This window comes from Chiloscyllium plagiosum, unplaced genomic scaffold (genome assembly GCF_037043375.1).
Source record: "Chiloscyllium plagiosum isolate Xiang-an unplaced genomic scaffold, Cpla_swu_hap1 HiC_scaffold_25, whole genome shotgun sequence".
NCBI lineage: Eukaryota > Metazoa > Chordata > Chondrichthyes > Orectolobiformes > Hemiscylliidae > Chiloscyllium > Chiloscyllium plagiosum.
This window is the reverse complement of record NW_028270163.1, coordinates 28,012,331-28,032,054: the sequence shown is the minus strand read 5'-3', so window position 1 is coordinate 28,032,054 and position 19,724 is coordinate 28,012,331. Positions and strand designations below refer to the sequence as shown.

At 39.8% G+C, this 19,724-nt stretch overlaps 1 protein-coding gene across 5 annotated transcripts in view; it reads right to left on the bottom strand.

Moving 5' to 3' along the window:
* The window catches only part of LOC122562098 (neuronal-specific septin-3-like), a 290,456-nt gene that overhangs the window by 127,103 nt on the left and 143,629 nt on the right, over positions 1 to 19,724 (bottom strand). For 4 of the 5 annotated variants that reach the window (XM_043714621.2, XM_043714624.2, XM_043714622.2 and 1 more), the window contains one exon: positions 14,450 to 14,485. The exons of the other annotated variant lie outside the window; for it this stretch is intronic. In XM_043714621.2, the coding sequence (XP_043570556.1) occupies positions 14,450 to 14,485 (36 nt within the window). The remainder of the gene's footprint in view (positions 1 to 14,449; positions 14,486 to 19,724) is intronic. 5 annotated transcript variants of the gene reach the window in all.

The window sequence follows — 19,724 nt, the reverse complement described above, 5'->3', positions numbered from 1 at the left end:
TCTTAAGATTTCAGTTCCTTAACCTGGAGGTGCTATTCTGCCTTACCATTATAATCAAGCAGTAACTACAGGGACAGAAGTATTGTACTAATCAATAAATAAACTTAAGCAAAACTTTACAAATCATGCAACACTCCATCAGGGTGTCACTATTGATGATTAGCATTAGTGCAAACTGAACTTTAAACAAGATGTTGACACCTTCCCCCAGGTTATTTTGACATGGTATGTGAATGATAACTCCCACAGTACTCTTGGAAAATGAAGTCTGAGGAGCCTCCATCTTTGTCAACTCAAAGACTTGTCCTACCACAGATGTATGCATAGCTCTGAAACATACAATCACTTAGTATTTCTGTCTTGAGATGTAAAAGTTGTTTTTAAAAAGTGGAATCAAAGAAGCATCTGCAAATTCTGCAGCCCTTAAGACAAAAATTGACTGCTGCCAGGAATTCTTCTCGTGAGTTATTTCGGAGGGGAAGCAAGACAAAAGTAAAAACTCACTGTGTCTGTACGTGCGTATCTGCACGCATGTTTTTAATTCCTATATGAAAGGTTCAACATATTTCAAAGAGCATTCCACTGTTGGAAATCTTCAAGAATGATCCAAGAAAGTTTTATGATCTTTAAAAGAATTAAAGCAAACTTCAACAGCCTTCTATTTTAATTGTTTGCCAACACTGCTGGTCCCAGACGTATGATTTGGCAGTGAAAACAAACACTCCCTTAGCACTGCCATTATCTGTGGGAGTCTTCAACTATACACATTTCCCTACAGTTAAGAAAGCCCAGCTTGGAAAATTGTACCTAAAAAGCTGCTTAACCTTTATGACTGTGATCTTCAGCATTTTACCCTGTTTCTGACGTATATTAACTCATATATATTACATGGATTTACAGTAAGTAAATGTTTAAAGCTGAACTATTTAAGGTTGTTTCACTTTAATGTCAGTGATTAAACAGGACCTGTAATTTTGCAGAGGGCCATGAGAGTATTTTAAAAATAGTTTCCTGCACAACCTGATTGATCCAGGGAGTGCAGCAGTCACCGCAGTCTCTTAAGGCTCTCCAACTCAAGCGGACTCTGCTGCCCTCTCCTCGGCTTGTACTCCTGTTTGAAATCCAGATTCATTCTACAACTGAATCACAGGTGACATGGAAGTAGTTCTGATGTTTCAGATTGTTGGGGTTTTTACTATATTACATAGTATTCTCAAGTAACCTTAAAAGCTCTTCCTTCCTAACTCACAACTAAGGGTCAGGACAAGGAACCACTGGGAGAATCTTATGAAGGCCTCAGCTCAGTACTTTTGAACTGGGTCAGAGCTCGAGCTTTGAACTGGATTTGGAGCTTAGAATGGAATGGAATGGAATTTGAAAGGATATACAAGTCTACGAGAAGGAAGTAATGAGAGGATGGGTCAAAGCATGGAGACAGGCAACAGTTCAAAAAGGTCAAGAAGCAGAGAAGGACTGCAGCAACCAGGAGGATCCTAGAGGAGTTTCAGGAAGCAGGACCGCCTGTGAAGACATGGTATATAAAACAGCCAGTCACATCTTTCATATTTTAAAAATTATTTAATTTAAAAATAAATCAGTTAGTAACGTGAGTTTTGTCACATTCTGGAAAGTCCTACAGAACCCAATCAGAGTTCCGAATGGTAACCAATATCTCACTTAACATTGTTCACTTTAAAATAACAATGTTCAGGAATACAACCCCAACTTTAAAAAATGAGGGCTAATTGCTGCAATGCCAGCTTGACAGGCATCTGTGCAACAATAGGAAGAACCCTCAAAAGATTAACTGCGCTAGAAATTATATATATTTTTAAAAAGTCAGCAAGAAAAAAATGCAACTAATTTTACACGAGACTATTGAGCATAAGGCATGGGATTAAAATGGACCTATTAGCCAAAATGTTACTTGTTAAAAAAAACCAGATCATATAAAACCAATTTAATACATTTAATCTCCTGAGGATCAACACAATAGGCATCTAATCACACTCTTCCAATGTTTTCAAAAGAATAGGGCCCTACATTTATATAAGTCTTTGTCATATACCAAAGTAACCCTTGAACTTTACAAGGAATCAGTCAACACTATACAGGAAGTAGGGTTAAGACACATCATTGAAAGGTCAGACTACTAAAGAGCAATGGCAGGATTTCAAAAATGAGTGCAGAAGTCACAAGAATGTAGCCTGAAATTCCTTTGATAAATCTCAATAACATTGAGAGTGAAAGCTCTGCCATTTTTAGCAGAGTGAAGGAAAATTGGATGCACCATAAAACCAGAAGGCACAAAACAGAAAATGCACACTGCTGTGACAGAAACGAGGATGAACATTTAGAAGTAGAATAGACAATGGAGTCTAGTAGACAACACTGTATAACTCAACCACTGAGATGACAAAGTTAGAAATGTGAACAGCAATGTTGCTAAAATATTAGAAAAGGTAGAAGCAGGCAGGTGGGGCTCAATTCAAATGAAAACTGAATAAGGGTTTGCAGGCAGACGAAATTAGATATTCAGCACACCCAATGAAAAAGGCTTAATTTGTAGCAATACTGAGTTGAAGAAATTTCTGTCACGTGACACAATTAATGAAGGTGGCATCAGGGCAGCAATGTAGCACACTCAGACGCCAGAAGGAAACTGCTTTTTGATTTCATGAACAAGCAATGTGTACGCCAATAAACTTTGGGATATGTTGGATACAAACAGAGAAACAACTGAAGGTGCACTAATCATGTTTGGATGTGTATAAATGGAGGAAGAACAATGATCCTTATTAAAAGCTCAAGAAGGATGCAACCACAATTTCTTTCCATTCCAGAGTATATGGTAGGTATCACTGATATTTAGGAGACAGTAATTTTAAGACTGCCTCTTCAGGAGTGTAGAATAGACACCATCCTGTTTAACAGTGCCTGCAATGCAAATCTCTTTACATACTGTAATTTTTTAAATTACAAAAGAACGCTATGAAATAAACCAGAAATAAAACAGTAAAAAGAAAGCTGAAACAGGCAAACATGATAATTAAAAGAAAATAACCAGCTAAATATCATCTTCACTCTAAACAATACTACATTGAACTGTTATTTAAGTATTTACATTCCAATTTGCTGAAATATACATTATAGTAATAATACAAAGCTCATAAACATACATAGAAGGCTTATAAGACGTGGTGAGAACTTCCTTTGCATGCTTAAGAAAACAATTTGTCTTGCAAAGAACCCCCGCCCCTCTACACTAATTGTAGAACAAATATTGCGGAATGCATGCATATTGTCTATAAAACGTACGAGAATAATTACCACCCTTTCAGGTCTCAGTGTACCAATATCAATGCCACATGCTAGAATTGATGCAGTCACTTTTCAGTGGTATATATCAATTAGAAATAAAAACAGAAGTTGCTGGAAATGCTCAGCACACATGGCAGCATCTGTGAAGAGAAATCAGAGTTAACGTTTTGGGTCCAGTGACCCTTCCTCAGAATCAGACATGTTAACTTTGACTTCTCTGCAAAGATGCTGCCAGACATGCTGAGCTTTCCCAACATTTTCTGATTTTGTTTCTGATTTACAGTATCCACGGTACTTTGGGTTTTCAATTAGAAATGCCTCGCCACAGTATTCAAATAGCGAGGACACACAGCAGACCGTGTGCAAGGATGTTTATGTAGTACATAGGAATAGTAAATGCTCAAGGATAATGCAATAGAATATTCCTGCAGCATGAATTAGTTAAAGTTAGAAAAAAAATGAGCAAATATAATTTTCTTCTCAAAGAAAGATTGTTTTATATTTTAAGTTTCTAAGTGAGCAAAACCTTGAACAGGCTTGGTGTGGCTTGTTCCAAAAAGTGTTTGCAGGTGGAGCCCATGGTGAAGGACATATTTCCAGTTCCGATTTTATTAAAATCTAAACAATATTTTTTTCTTCAAATGTCCACAGTGGCTAAAGCACACAGACCAAGGTTTCCTGGTTGCTCATATATGAAGCTTGGAACGATGTGATTTATAATTGTGCCATTATGACTTTAATACAATTCTAAAACTGTAGTTAAGCACTAATAATGAAGATTGTAAACCTGACTTATTTTCTGTTGGTGATTTTCAAATCGCGCATTTGACAACATAAGACTTTTTACCCTGGCGCAAAAATTAAATTCCATGAGAACAAGTCTCCACTGTGTTTCCTAAACACACCTTCAGGTTTACTCTAAAAACATGCTGAAGTGTCAGTAAGGCAATGCTTGCTTTGTAACTATCAACTGACACAGAAAGATATGTCATGCAAGAAGGTATAAAGATCACTTTGTTAATAATGAATTTCTATGAAAAGTTATTGGGTATCATTTTGTCCACTCACAACATTGCAGTACCATTAAAAAAGATCAGCTATCAATTTTTACCATACAGATTAGGAGTTTGCACCTTCTCCCAGTGTCTGTGTGTGTTCCCTCCCACAATCCAAGATGTGCAAGTTAGGTGAATTGGCCATGCTAAATTACCCATAGATATCAGGGATGGGTGGGTTAGGTGCATTAGTCAGGGGTAAATTTAGAGTAATACGATAGGGGAATGGGTCTGGGTGGGTTACTCTTTGGAGGGTCGGTGTGGACTTGTCAGCCAAATGGCCTGTTTCCACACAGTAGGGGATCTATGGTTCTATGATTCTATATTATTTGGGGGGAGATTTTTCATTTTCCTGGCACATCTGGAAGCATTTACTGTAACTTCAGTCCTACATTTGCCAAGAGGTGCAAGCGAGGAGCAAAGGAATTCTGGGAAGTTATTAAGTGGGTGAGCTCTATGTTGCCAGGGTCCGGGATGTCGCCGATCGGGTTTACAAGATTCTGAAGGGGGAGGGTGAACAGCCAGAAATTGTGGTACATATTGACACCAATGATGTAGCCAGGAAAGGGATTGAGGATCTGAAAAGTGACTATAGAGAGTTAGGTTGGAAGCTGAAGAGCAGGAGGAGTAGAATAATGATCTCAGGTTTTCTACCGGTGACACGAGATAGTGAGATGAGAAACAGTCAGCGAATGCAGCTTAACACGTGGCTGCGAGGCTGGTGCAGGAGGGAGGGCTTCAGATACCTCGACCATTGGGATACCTTCTGGGGAAGGTGGGACGTGTATGTGAAAGATGGGTTGCACCTGAACTGGAGGGGCACAAATGTCCTGGGTGGGAGATTTGCTCGTGTGATTCGGGAGGGTTTAAACTAGTTTGGCAGGAGGGGCGGGAATCAGAGCCACATGTCTGAGAGGGGGTCAGTTGTAGACGGGACAGTGACAGGATATATTGAATCTATCAGGAAGATTTCTCACACGATGAAACAAAGGGATCGGTTAAAAGTGTGTCTGCTTTAATGCAAGGTGTGTCCAAAATAAGAGTGACAAACTTAGAACATGGATCAGTACTTGGGGCTACGATGTTGTGGCCATAACAGAGACGTGGGTTTCACAGGGGCAAGAATGGTTGCTTGATGTTCCAAGGTTTTGAATGTTTAGAAAGAACAGGGAGGGTGGAAAAAGAGGAGGGGGTGTAGCATTGCTAATCAGAGAGTGCATCACAGCTACAGAAACGAAGATTGTTGAGTCAGTATGGGTGGAAGTTAGGAACAGCCACCGCATAGGGGTTTTCTACAGACCACCTAATAGCAGTAGAGAGATTGAAAATCTCATAGGCGAGCAGATTCTGGAAAATTGCAGAAGTTGTAGGGTTGTTGTTATGGGTGATTTCAACTTTCTCAATATCAACTGAAACCTCCTAAGGGAAGATGGTTTGGATGGAACCGTTTTTGTCAGATGTGTTGAGGGTTTCCTTACTCAGTATGCAGACAGACCGATGAGGGGAGAGGCCATTTTGGATTTGGTGCTCTGCAACGAGCCAGGACAGGTATTAGATCTCGCAGTGGGAGAGCACTTTGGTGAAAGTGATCACAACTACCTCACATTTACCATAGCCTAAGAGAGTGAAAGGAGCAGTTTCTGAGGGACGATATTTAATTGGGGAAAAGGAAATTATGATGCTATCAGACAGGAGTTGGGAAGTACAGACTGGGAGCAATTGTTCCATGGAAAGGGCACAGCAGACATATGGGGACTCTTTAAGGAGGAGTTGTTGCAAGTGATGCACAAATTTGTTCCTGAGACAGGCAAGAAGGGGTAAGATTAAGGAACCTTGGATGACAAGAACAGAGGAACTTCTTGTGAAAAGGAAGGGAGCTTACGTAAGGTGGAGGGAGCAAGGATCTAGCACAGCTTTAGAGGATTACAGGCTTGCTAGAAAGGAGCTCAGAATTGGACTGAGGAGAGCCAGGAGAGTGCATGAAAAAGGCTTCACAAGAAGGATTAGGGAGAACCCAAAAGGTATTTTACTCATACATGAGGAAAAAGAGAATGACCAGGGAGAAGGTTGGGCTGATTAGGGATAGCGTAGGGAACTTGTGCGTGGAGTCTGAGCAGATAGGGGAAGCCCTAAATGAGTTTTTTGCTTTAGTTTTCACCAAGGAAAGGGAACTTGTTGTAAATGAAAACTTAGAGGAGTTGGGATACAGTCTTGACCAGATCAAGATTGATGAAGTTAATGTGCTAGAAATTTTGGAAAACATTAAGATTGTTAAGTCTCCAGGGCCAGACCACGTTTATCCTAGGCTGCTCCGGGAAGTGAGAAAGGAGGTTGCTAAGCCGCTGACGAGGATATTTGCCTCCTCACTCTCCACAGGAGTTGTACAGGAGGATTGGAAGGAGACGAATATTCTTCCTCTTTTCAAGAAGGGTAATAGGGAAATCCCTGGCAATTACAGACTAGTCAGCCAGTCTTACGTCTGTGGTCAGCAAAGTTTTGGAAAGAATTCTGAGGGATAGGATTGATGACTATTTGGCAAAGCATAGTGTGATTGAAGGCTTTGGGAGGGGCAGGTCATGCCTTACAAATCTTGAGTTCTTGGAGGTGTAAAGACACGTCGACGACGGTCGAGCAGTGGATGTGGTGTATACGGACTTCAGCAAGACATTTGATAGGGTTCCCCATGGTAGGCTCATTCATAAAGTCAGGAAGTATGGAATGCAGGGAGATTTGGCTATCTGGATTCAGAATTGGCTGGCTGACAGAAGGCAGAGAGTGGTTGTCGATGGAAAGTATTCTGCCTGGAGGTCAGTGTTGAGTAGAATTCCGCAGGGCTCTGTACTTGGGTCTCTGCTCTTTGTAGTTTTTATAAATGACTTGGATGCGGACATTGAGGGGTGGGTTAGTAAATTTGCAAATGACACAAAGGTTGGTGGTGTCATTGATAGTATAGAGGGCTACTGCAGGCTGCAGCACGACATAGACAGGATGCAGAGCTGGGCTGAGAAATGGCAGATGGAGTTCAACCTGGATAAATGCGAAGTGTTGCATTTTAGAAGGTCGAACTCTAATGCTGAATATAGGATTGAATATAGGATTAAAAATAGGATTCTTGGCAGTGTGGAGGAACAGAGGGATCTGGGTGTGCAAGTACATAGATCCCTCAAAGTTGCCACTCAAGTGGATAGCTGAAAATGTGTTGCTGGAAAAGCGCAGCAGGTCAGGCAGCATCCAGGGAACAGGAGAATCGGCTTATGCCCGAAACGTCGATTCTCCTGTTCCCTGGATGCTGCCTGACCTGCTGCGCTTTTCCAGCAACACATTTTCAGCTCTGATCTCCAGCATCTGCAGACCTCACTTTCTACTCAAGTAGATAGGGTTGTTAAGAAAGCATATAGTGTTTTGACTTTCATTAACAGGGGGATTGAGTTTAAGAGCCGCGAGGTTATGCTGCAGCTCTACAGGTGCCTGGTGAGACCACACTTAGAATGCGGTGACCAGGTCTGGTTGCCTGACTGTAGGAAAGATAGAGGCTTTGGAGAGGGTACAAAGAAGGTTCACCAGGATGCTGCCTGGACTGGAGGGGTTGCCTTACAAAGAAAGGTTGAATAAGCTCGGACTTTTCTCTCTGGAGAGGAGGAGGAAGAGAGGAGACCTGATCGAGGTATACAAAATAAATGAGAGGATTGAATAGAGTCAACAGCCAGAGACTATTCCCCAGGGCAGGACTGACTGGTACAAGAAGTCATAGTTTGAAGATATTAGGAGGAAGGTATAAAGGAGACATCAGAGGTAGGTTCTTTATGTAGAGAGTGGTGAATGTATGGAATGTGTTGACAGCTGTGGTGGTGGAAGCAGAGTCATTGGGGACATTTAAGCGACTGCTGGACATGCACATGGATAGAAATGAGTTGATGGGTGCATAGGTTAAGTTACTATATTTTACATTAGGATTAAATCTCAGCACAACATCATGGGCCATAGGGCCTGTTCTGTGCTGTGCTATATGTTTTCAACCACCTGTTCAGAGATGCTATTACACATCTCTGGAACACATAGGACTTGAAATCAGGTCTCCTGAATGAGAATTAGGCACACTACCACTGTACCACAAGCATCTGCATATTGTCAAGGCGATTTTTATGGAAATAAACGTGATTTTACCAAAAACCATTACACTCATCATGCGATCCTCTATTTTATTGGACCGTGTATATTTCATAATAAAAGATAAATGCATCTCAGAGCAAGACTTGACAAATTGAAAATTGGTAGTAGACTTGGAAAAATTGCAATTTCAGAAAATTTTGCACCTAAAATCTTTACAGTTTATAGCGTTTTTAATGTAACAAAATAATCCAAAGTATGAACAAGGTGGTAATAAAAAATGAAGAGGAGATGACTAGGGGAAATGACTGACACCTTGGCTTCAAGAATCTTATAAAGAGAGGCAGATATATTTAGGAATGGAATTCCAAAGGCCAAGACACAATCGAAAGTAAAGACACTGTAGTGGAGCAATTTAAAAATCAAGGATGTGAATATTAGAGAACTGCAGAATTCAGTGAGCTGTAGGAAGTTACAGAAATATTAAGAGGCATTTAATATGCAGACAAGAGAACACACAAGCACTTCAAAACTGAGCAACTGTCAGTCCAAGTACCAGATTAGCTCAGCGTACAGAATGTGGTGGGTGAAGGAAAACTGATGCATATTGATATGAGCCCAGAGTTTTGAATGAGCACAGATTCATGTAGATAGAAGCTGTCCAGAGACATTCAAATAGTTTTTTTTTTAGATTAGATTAGATTAGATTACAGTGTGGAAACAGGCCATTCGGCCCAACAAGTCCACACCGACCCGCCGAAGCGAAACCCACCCATACCCCTACATTTACCCCTTACCTAACACTACGGGCAATTTTAGTATGGCCAATTCACCTGACCCTGCACATCTTTGGACTGTGGGAGGAAACCGGAGCACCCGGAGGAAACCCACGCAGACACGGGGAGAACGTGCAAACTCCACACAGTCAGTCGCCTGAGGCGGGAATTGAACCCGGGTCTCTGGCGCTGTGAGGCAGCAGTGCTAACCACTGTGCCACCGTGCCGCCCTAGTGATGTCTAGTAAGAGAAAGCAACAATGAGGAAATCAGCAGAAGGGAAAAGCAAGGTTGGAGTTGAGTGATTCTAAACGTTACCACCTGAATTGGAAATCAGCATTTATAAAAAAAAGAGGAATCACAGCATCAGTCAGAAACACATCTCCTGACACACCAGCTAGAAAGAAAAATACAGCTAGACCTATTTAGCATTATTCTTTGCTAATTCATGATGTTTGTAGAAGAGTGCTAGAATAGCTTTACAACTATATTTAACCATTCAAATATTACAAGCATGTGATAATTTACTACTGACGTCTAGTCAGTGAGTTTGTTCCTATGGTTCAATCAGCTTTTGAAATGAAAAGCAGAGGATTTTAGAAAAACTTTTTTTTCCCCTAGAAGATTAATGTTTAAGCTGCCAAAAATCTAAAATTTCTGTCCCTGCAAGTATTAGATCATTTTTTGGCTCCTCAATCTACCCCCTCTTGGCTTTTTGTTCTCTCCCTTTATGGTATTCAGCAGTTAATGCTTTCAAATTGGACGCAAACTTTTTCCAAACACACTTTGAAAATGTCATATTTGGTTTCAAAATGGTTTTCTCTGATAATGTTGTTAAGACAATCCACTTGGCAATCGTGGCTTTACTAACAATGGTTTGCTATCTAGCTAAAATCATCAAGCTTTCAAGTTGCTGTGGCAACAAAACAAAATGTGGTGGCCTAAGGGAATGACACAAATGCCTCAAGGAAACCAGATGGGTTTCCAAATTTTTATCTTGTGATCCTTCTCTTTTTGGTTATGTCACAGAAGGAAGGAACTTGTTCAATCAAAAATTATTTTATTATTTACATATCAGTTTAAAAAGGTATGGTTCAAGGCTTACAATACAGTAGTCCTGAAAGTATTTCCACTTTTGATAAACTAAATCAAAACCAAAAGAATGGATAATAAAGTTTAACAATGCCTGCTACATCTTGAGGATTAAATGAGGATTTCAATACTTAGAGGAATCTGTTTTGACATCATTGCCCAATATTGCTGGTTGCAGGCTTCTGTGAAAATCAAACACCAGGAGAAAACTCAACTTCGTGACAGAATGATGATTTTGACCATTTTTGAGATCCATGATAACAACCTGAGAGCTGTTGGTATTTCAGAACTTGATCTTTGCTGAAAAACAAGACTACTGCCAGAGCTTTTGATTTTGCACTCCTCAGGGTGAATGTCAGAATGCCAAAATTTACTTTATAACCTCCGGCACTCTTCTCTCCTGTTGTATAAATCGTGTACATTTGAAGTTTGACATTTATGCATTTGGCCTGATAAGTGCAAGATAAAAAGCTTCAGTAACAATTCTCACTTTTCCGCACTTAACAGTGATTTCACTCTAACCTCCAAAATTTAGACTGCAGATGTCAGCAATTGGCAATTAGGGCACACACAATCAATGCTCCCTCCAGGATGTTGGATCATGCGACAACCTGAAAGCTCCCATGCAAACACATGAATTGGTCTCCAAGTTGCTGCACATGGAAACAAAGACTGCATAGTTGAATAGATCACCCACACATTACAAAGTAGATGTATTTGTATCACTGCAACAGGTAGTTAAGCAGGTAATTTGAGGTTCATTATAATTTACCCAATTAAAGGGGGATAGCTGGGCATGATGTGTCAACGGGGCTGTAAGACCGAGTAGACAATAAACAAAGAAAGGTGGATTGGTTTCTGTTTCACCAACTGGCTTGAATCTGAACCGATGTTAGTAGAAGATGGTTGCCTAAAAAGGCAAAGATTAGGAATGAAGTGTCCTTTTCAGGCAGAAAATTGCAATTACAGTTACTTCAGAGAGAAAATTTTGAAACCAAATGTAAATTCTTGGGACATGAATTTTCAATGTTTGGCAAAGCTGAAATAATTAAATGGAAAAATGAAGTGGTTGTGAACATGGGATATGCCTTCACCAAGATAAAAAAAACGACATGGATTTGGTTATGTTGCTTCCTAATAGAAGCTGAATCAGATATAAAGTATTCTTAGAGATGGAGTCTCAACAACTGGTTGCTGAGCAAGGTTTGAAAATTCTATTAAAGTTTATGGACAAGTTTTATAAGAAAGATTACTTATTAAATGCACTGAGGTATGGCCAACCTTTGTGAATTTGGAGACCAGAATGAGTAATCAATTGAAGAATATATAATGGCATTTAAGAGACTTCTGCAAGTTTGTAGAAATTATTTCTGAAGATTTCTAATTCAGAAATTTCCTTTAAGTGTTGGACTGTGCCAGGTGTCAAACATGGACAGACTTCTAGTATTAATTAGAGTTAGATTTTCAGGGGGAAAAAGAAAAACAAACTTTTAGAACAGATATTAGGAACCTTAAATATTTTCCTGAAATATTTTTATTCCCAGAGGTTTTGTGGCTTAATTGGGGCATTCAGCAGTAATGCAACAAACAGAGAATTCAATGATAATGACAATGTGTGACCATTTCATTACAGACAAAAAGTGCCAATATGAAAAAAAAAGAATCAGGAAACTAAAAAATTAAGTGAGGATAGATGGGCTTGAAAAGTCTGTTTTCTCTTGTGAGCCAGTCCAGAACTATGGGCGCTGTTCTAAAACTTGGGGTCATGCTTTTTAAGACAGATTGAGAGAAAAATAAGTCTCCTATAGGTTTATACAACTTTGAGCCACTGAATATTTTTTAATGAAAAGGTAGATTAACTTCTGTGCCGAACTAAATGATGAAATCACTCTAAAGGATAGATGTGAACATGGAATTCAAAACAGATCAGCCACAATTATATTGAATGGTGGAGCAGGTTCGAGAGGCCAAATATGTTTCTATTTCATATGTTTACATATCCATACACATCTGGCAATTATAACAGCCAGCAGGAATTGGACAACTATAACAGTAAAATAAATCCCCAGAAAGCTTGGGCTATGTTCATTTGTTTTAGGTGCCACTTGAAATAACAGTGTACAATGAACTGATCTAAAAGGAAGTAACAAGGTTTCAAAAGTTATGCACAACATGGAAGGTTTAAGAGGTGGAAACAGTGATACTGCTCAGGTGGAGAGAACTGCACTAGTTACAAGAAGTTTCAGCCTGGCAATGTTAGACGGCAGACTCATTTAATTACACTGTTTTGGTCAGTAAATGCATGTTCAGAGTGTGTGGATGGATTGGTTAATATGTTACCTAGATTCTTTAAAACAATAATAGAGCAAAGTAATGCGAGGGAATTTGAGAGTTTTAACCATTTTACAACAACATCATGCTGAAATCACTAAGAATAGTAGTGATTCCCTTTAAAATAGCTAGGGTAAATCATTTACGTCAAGTGAAATGTCCTTATCAATGAGGAGGCTATCCATGAAAAAGGTTCAAATGAAACTGGAAACTGAACATGACAAGGCACTGGCTTTTAAGAAATCTGTAGATTTACACAACCCATATATTACTGTATACCTTGTAATGCTTCACATGTTAATCTTCAAGATGCCTATTTGAGTATGACAGAGTTCATCATGTCCTTGGTAAGAAAGAATAGCGAATATTTCCCATGGTCTTAGGAAGCCAAGAAATTAAGATAAAGCAGTTCAAAGCTCCTGAACTGCTGAAACTTTGGCACTAATGGAAGCTTTAGTGGTGCATTTGTCTAATATTCCAAAGGAAATCTTATACAAAAAAAAGCAAATATTTGCCCATAGAATATTGTGTGAAAAACCATAATCTTTGTGACAAAGTACATTCAATGAAGGGTGTTGCTGGGTAAAAGTTTGAATGCTGACCTTGCTAAAAACAAAAAGGAAAATGTTAAAAAGAATTTTTTCCAAAACAAAGTGGGTTAATGCAAACACCAGTCTTCATACTACTTCACACAAAAAAAGTGTTTAAACACAAGCGTATGAAGTAGGAGCAAAAGTTGGCCATTTAGCTCCCCCAGAATCCTGCCTACTTTCCTTAAAGTCTCACCTCCAATAAATTATTGGAGATAATCAAAAGGGAGATGTTTCTGGTGTGAGGAATTAAGAAGAAATTAATATATTCAACTTTTATTTGGGCCACTTTGCAATCAACCTTCTCTTTATTCAAAGAAAGGTAAATATGGAAGGCTGATTGCATTGGATGGAATAAATATACACTTTTGTTCCTGATCACCTAGGTTTAAGATATACAATAAACCATTTGTGATATTGTTCATTAGCTTTGCTTAAAAGCTTAAATATTTCCACAAGCTTTTATCTAAAAAGATGATGGGATTCTTTATATTGCAAGTAATTAATTGGTGATTTTCAAATTGATTAATCAAAGCAAGAACATGCAGAACTGGAGTGTGGAAGGAGCTGCAAGACTGTGTAGTTAATAATCTTGACCCACAATGAAAGTGTCCTCCTTCCTGCCTTACTGAACACAGCCATCTTATTTTATATTCAGTCATTGCTTGACTGTCCTAGCACATTCCCTTTGGTAAACTCTTTTGTAATGCAGATAGGCCAGAAGCTAAAATTTACCAAAGACTCCAAGTTCATACCTTCCTGTTCTGCTGCCCAGAATACTGGGTCTACCTTCAATCTAGTTAGTTAGTTAGTTACCTCTATAAGAGGCTCCCTCATGAATCGACTAAGGTTGAGAAGTCCTAGTTGACCAACTCTTTAATCATAGATCCTTCTTCCCAGACTCTTTTCTCCATTAAATAAATTCGATGTTAATATATTTTCAGAGATCCTGCTATACAAGTAAACCGAAAGAAATATTTTATCTTTCAATACTATCCATTATCACCTTCGTCAGCATTAAAAGCATTTGAGCAAAAGAAAAATGTTTATTAAAATTTGATTGCAACCAGTCTTTAAATCTACAGAGAGTAGAGGAATGCAGTTTAGCAGCCAAGGGAAAGATGAAGTTCGTTATTTTTACATTTGTTGGGCAGAGATTTGGATGATAAGTTACTTACTGCAGCCAAAGCTCAAGGTGTGTGCTATGTGGGTTCCTAAAACATAAAGCATAAGAATATTAAATCTTTCTAGTTGTATTCACAGAACAAGAAATCAACACTTTATAACTCTTTGAAGAGATCATTTAATTGAAAATGCACAACATATTAAAACCAATTAAATACAGGACCAACTTGTAATCAAAATGCAGTGAATTGCAAGGAGGAAATGTTTGAGTGGATTGAGGTCTGCTGTGATTGAACAAGATAGTTTGGCTGTTTTGCAACAAAGTTTAGCTCAGTCTGAACAGCGACAGGGCATTCATTCCATCTATAAAAGGTTTGCAGTCAAAAAACCAAACTTTTTTTCCAAACAATTTACAAAAAATGTAGTATTCAGCAAAATATACTTTGGCTCAGGTGATGAAAGAAAAAGAGAACAAAACACAAATTTAACTGCATCACAAGGAGGCATTCAATAAACTCCAATGTTGTGTTGCAACGGAGGGTAGTTAAGTGATTGAACCATTTGATTCCAACATAACATACAGCCTAGAAGGGGGAGGCCATTGGGCACTGTGAGCCTGTTCCCTCATTGAATAAGATCATGATCATATTGTAGTCTCAACTCCACTTTCCTGCCTATCCCTCGCTAACCATAGATGTTGGCCAACTCGCGAATCAATCTACCTCTGTTTTAAAAATATTCCATCATTTCAGTACAACTTGACCTTCCTTTGGGAAATAAAGCAGGGAAAGTGGGGCCAGTGACATTAATTACATTAGTTTTACAATAGTGATGGAAAAAGGATAGAACTTCAACTTTTAGATCAAGCCTAAAAGACAGGAAGGACAATTTTGATGGTATGAGGCAAGAACTTTCGAAAGGAGAAAGTGAGGACTGCAGATCAGAGTCAGAAAGTATAGCACTAGAAAATCACAGCAGATCAGGCAGCATCTGAGGAGCAGGAGAGGTGACGTTTCGAGCATAAGCTCTTAACCAGGAATGGGGTGGGGGGTGGCGGGGTGCAACGGGACAGAGATAAATGGGAGGGAGTGGGGCTGGAGGGGCAGGAAGGTAGCTAGGAATGACGTAGGTAGATGAAGGTGCAGGTGGAAGTGATATGTCTGAGGGGAGGGTGAAGTAGATAGGTGGGAAGGAAGATGGACTGTTCAAGAGGGCGGTACCAGGTTGGAGTTGTTGGATCTGGGATAAGGTAGGGGGAGGGGATAAGAGGAAACTGGTTAAATTGACATGGATTCTGTGTGATTGGAGGGCTCCAAGGCAGAAGATGATGTGTTCTTCCTCCAGTCATCAGGTAGCTAGGATTTGGCATTGGAGGCCACCCAGGAGTTGCATGTCCTTGGCAGAGTTGGAGGGGGAGTTGAAGTGGTCAGCCACAAGGCAATGGGGTTGTTTAGTGAGTGTCCTGGGATGTTCTCTGAAACGTTCTGCAAGTTGGTGTCACATCTCCCCAGTGTACAGGAGACCACATCGAGAGCAACGGGCACAGTAGATGAGGTGTCTGGATGTGCAGGAATATTTCTGCTGGTGTGGAAGGATTCTTTGGGGCCTTGGAAGAAGATGAAGGGGGAGAGGAGATATGGGCACAGGTTTTACACCTCTTGTGGTGGCAAGGGAAGGTGCTGGGGGTGGAGGATGGGGAAGCATGGAGCTAACGAGGGAGTCATGGAAGGAATGGCCCAGCCACCTGGAGGATGAACCCCTTATCTTCTGCCTTGGGATCCTCCAACCACACAGAATCAATGTTGATTTCACCAGTTTCCTCATCTCCCCTTCCCCCACGTTATCCCAGATGCTTCTACTCCAAACCCCACTCCCCATTTATCTCTCAGCCCCCTTGGACCACCCACCCCACATTCTTGAGGAAGGGCTTATGCTTGAAACATCAATTCTCCAGCTCCTCAGATGCTGTCTGACCAGAAGAACTTTCAAAAGTTGCTTAAGGCCAAATGGGGTAACTAGAAAGAGAATAGGGTCCCTTAAATGATAAGCAAGGTAGTCTAAGTGTGGAACTGCAGAAGAATGGGGGTAATATGAAATGAGTATTTACTCTTTTGCATGAGTATTTACTGTGAAAGAGGATATGGAAGCTATAAAATTTGGATAAATAAATAGTGATATCATGAAGTGTCCAAATTACAGAGGTGGTGATGCTGGAGGTCTTAAAAACAGAGGTAGCCAAATTCCCAAGACTGGATCAGATGTACCCTGGAACTTTGTGGGAAGCTAAAAAGTGATTGTTGGGGCCCCTTGCTGAGATATTTGTCTTATCAATAGCCATTGGTAAACTGCAAGACTGGAGATTGGCTACAGTGCCTTTACTTAAGGTGGTAAGGAAAAGTCAGGGAACTATAGACCGGTGAGCCCGACATCAGTGGTGGGCAAGTTGTTGGATGGGTTTCTGAAGGACAGGATTTACATGTATTTAGAAAGGCAAGCACAGGTAGGAATAGTCAGCATGGGTTTGTGTGTGGGAAATCATGTCTCACTAACCCGATTGAGTTTTTTGAACTCAAGTAATAAAGAAGATTGATGAGGACAGAGTGGTACTCGTGATCTGTATGAACTTCAGAAAGGTGTTCAGCAAGGTTCTACATAGTAGATTTAACTGCGTTAACCACACGGAATACAGGGAGGACTAGCCATTTGGATACAGAACTGGCTTGAAGGTAGAAGACAGAGAGTGGTGGTGGAGGGCTGCTTTTCAGACTAGAGGCCTGTGACCAGTGGAGTGCCACAAGGATCAGTGCTGGGTCCACTGCTTTTTGTCATTTACATAAAATGGGATATGAACATAGGAGGTATCGTTAGTAAGTTTGCAAATGATAATGAAATCGGTGGTGTAGTGGACAGTGAAGATGATTACCTCAGAGTACAGTGGGATCTTGATCAGACAGGCCCATGGGCCAAGGATCGGCAAATGGAGTTCACTTTAGATAAATGTGAAGTGCTGCATTTTAGAAAAACAAATCAGGGCAGGACTTATATGAAATGATAAGATCTTGAGGAGTATTGCTGAACAAAAAAAGACACTGGAGTGCAGATTCATAGTTCCTTGAAAGTGGATTTGCAGGTAGACAGGGTAGTGATGATGTTTGGTATGCTTGCCTTTATTGGTCAGTGCCTTGGAGTATAGGTGTTGGCTGTACAGAACATTGGTTCGGCCACTTTTGCAATACTGCATTCAATTCTGTTCTCTCTGCTATCGGAAAGATGTTGTGAAATTTGAAAGGGTTCAGAAAAGATTTACAATGATGTTGCCAGGGTCAAAGAGTTTGAGCTAAACAGAGATAGTGAACAGGGGTTATTTTCTCTGGAGCAGAGGCTGAGGGGTGACCTTATAGAAGTTTCTAATAACATGAGAAGCATGGAGAGATTGAATCGTCAAGTTCTTTTTCTCCAGGGTAAGTGAGTCCAAAACTAGACGGCATAGATTTAGAGTGAGGGGGGAAAAATTTAAAAGGTACCGAATAGACAACTTTATCATGGAGGATGGTGTGTGTGTACGGAATGAACCACAAGCGTAGGTGGTGAAAGCTAATACAATTATAACATTTAAGAGGCAACTTGATGGGTATACAAATAGGAAGTGCTTAGAGGGATATGGGCCGAATGCTGGTAAATGGGACTAGATCTATTTCAGGCATCTGGTTGGCATGGATGAGTTGGACCGAAGGGTATGTGTCTGTGCTGTATATCTCTATGACTCCATGACCCATTCAGCCTTCATTGCTCTCTGTGGATCAGAGATTAGATCACAAACCTCTTGTAAAAAAAAAAATTGCTTATCTCTATCCTAAGTTGAAGTCCCCTTTGTCAACAGTGTTCCCTAGTCTCTACCACAAGAGGAAACTTATTTTCAGAATCTATCCTCTCATTATTGTATGTGTTTCAAGAAAATCACCTCTCTCCTTTCTAAATACCAGTGGATACAGGTCCAATCTGCCCTAGCTTTCCTAACACGATATCCCAGAGCCCAGAAAGGAACATTCTCCAAACTATTTCTAATGCAAAAAAACCCACCAAAATTGTACACAGTACTGTAGATGTTGAGTCAATACAATTCTAGCAAAACATTTATACTTTTACATCCATTCTCTTTGTAATAAAGTTCATTTGGTTTACCTTTATCATCAGTTGCTGTCCCTACATACTAACTTGTTGTGATTCACATACCAGGACACCCAAAACTCTCTGTACCACAGGGTTCTACATTCTCTCCATTTTGTCGAGGGAAAAAAGATCATTACTGAGTACAGTATTGAGCATTTGCAAAAGGAATTATTTCAATGCAATGTCAGATTGCAAAACTGAAGCCATGATATGTATGACTCCAAGACGTCCTCCATTATTAACGTCTGTACATGGTTATGTTCATTAAGATGCTGGTCACCAAGGAGCTAGATCTCATCATACCATACATCCCTTTTTTATTGGGTTTGCCAAAAATCAATAAGTTCTCATTTACATAGTGTACTGCAGTTGCTAAATTTTTGACGACTCAATTAACATATTTATATCCCTCACAGGCTCCCTTTATATAGACTTTTATCGAGCCAGAGCAGGTTTTATTTATACATCACTTCCTAACCGTAAGTATAGATTGATGTAAACTAATTAATGACCCTGTCACTCAGTGTGCATGCTTATCAGTGTGAGAGGGGTGCCTAGCATGAATGGCTGGACAATCTTTGCTCAACCTTAGAAACATTTAACATTTGTCTAGTCTGGCATTGTTCACAATGAGCAAAAGCCATGTGGCAAGTTCCATGCGTAAGCCATTTTACACTCCTCTGCAATACTAAACTGAACAACTCTTAAACACTTGCAAGTTGAACACTCCACATGCAAGTTAACTTTTTATTTAGCAAAACCACACATTTTGGCACTTTCGCCCCCTTCAATAACAGCCCCTCTCTACACTACATACAAGTATCTGTCTCCAGACACGAAGAGCTGATAAGTGGATACATTTTTGAATATTTTTCTTCTTTCATTTTGTTTATGCTGAATTAATTTTAAAATGACGGTTGAAGGAGAGATATAGTTATTTGATTATTTCATAGGAAGACTGTTATTGTGGTTGTTGTGGTTTTGCAAAGTGAGACAGAGTGCTTGTAACCACTTGCTTTGCCTTAAATTGGTATTTATCAACTGCATCACACAATATTCAGTTGGTCATGTACAACTATAAATGCCAAGAATGAATAATTTGTTCAATCAAGAAATATTTCACACATTAAAATTACACTCAAAATTGGATTAGAGAAG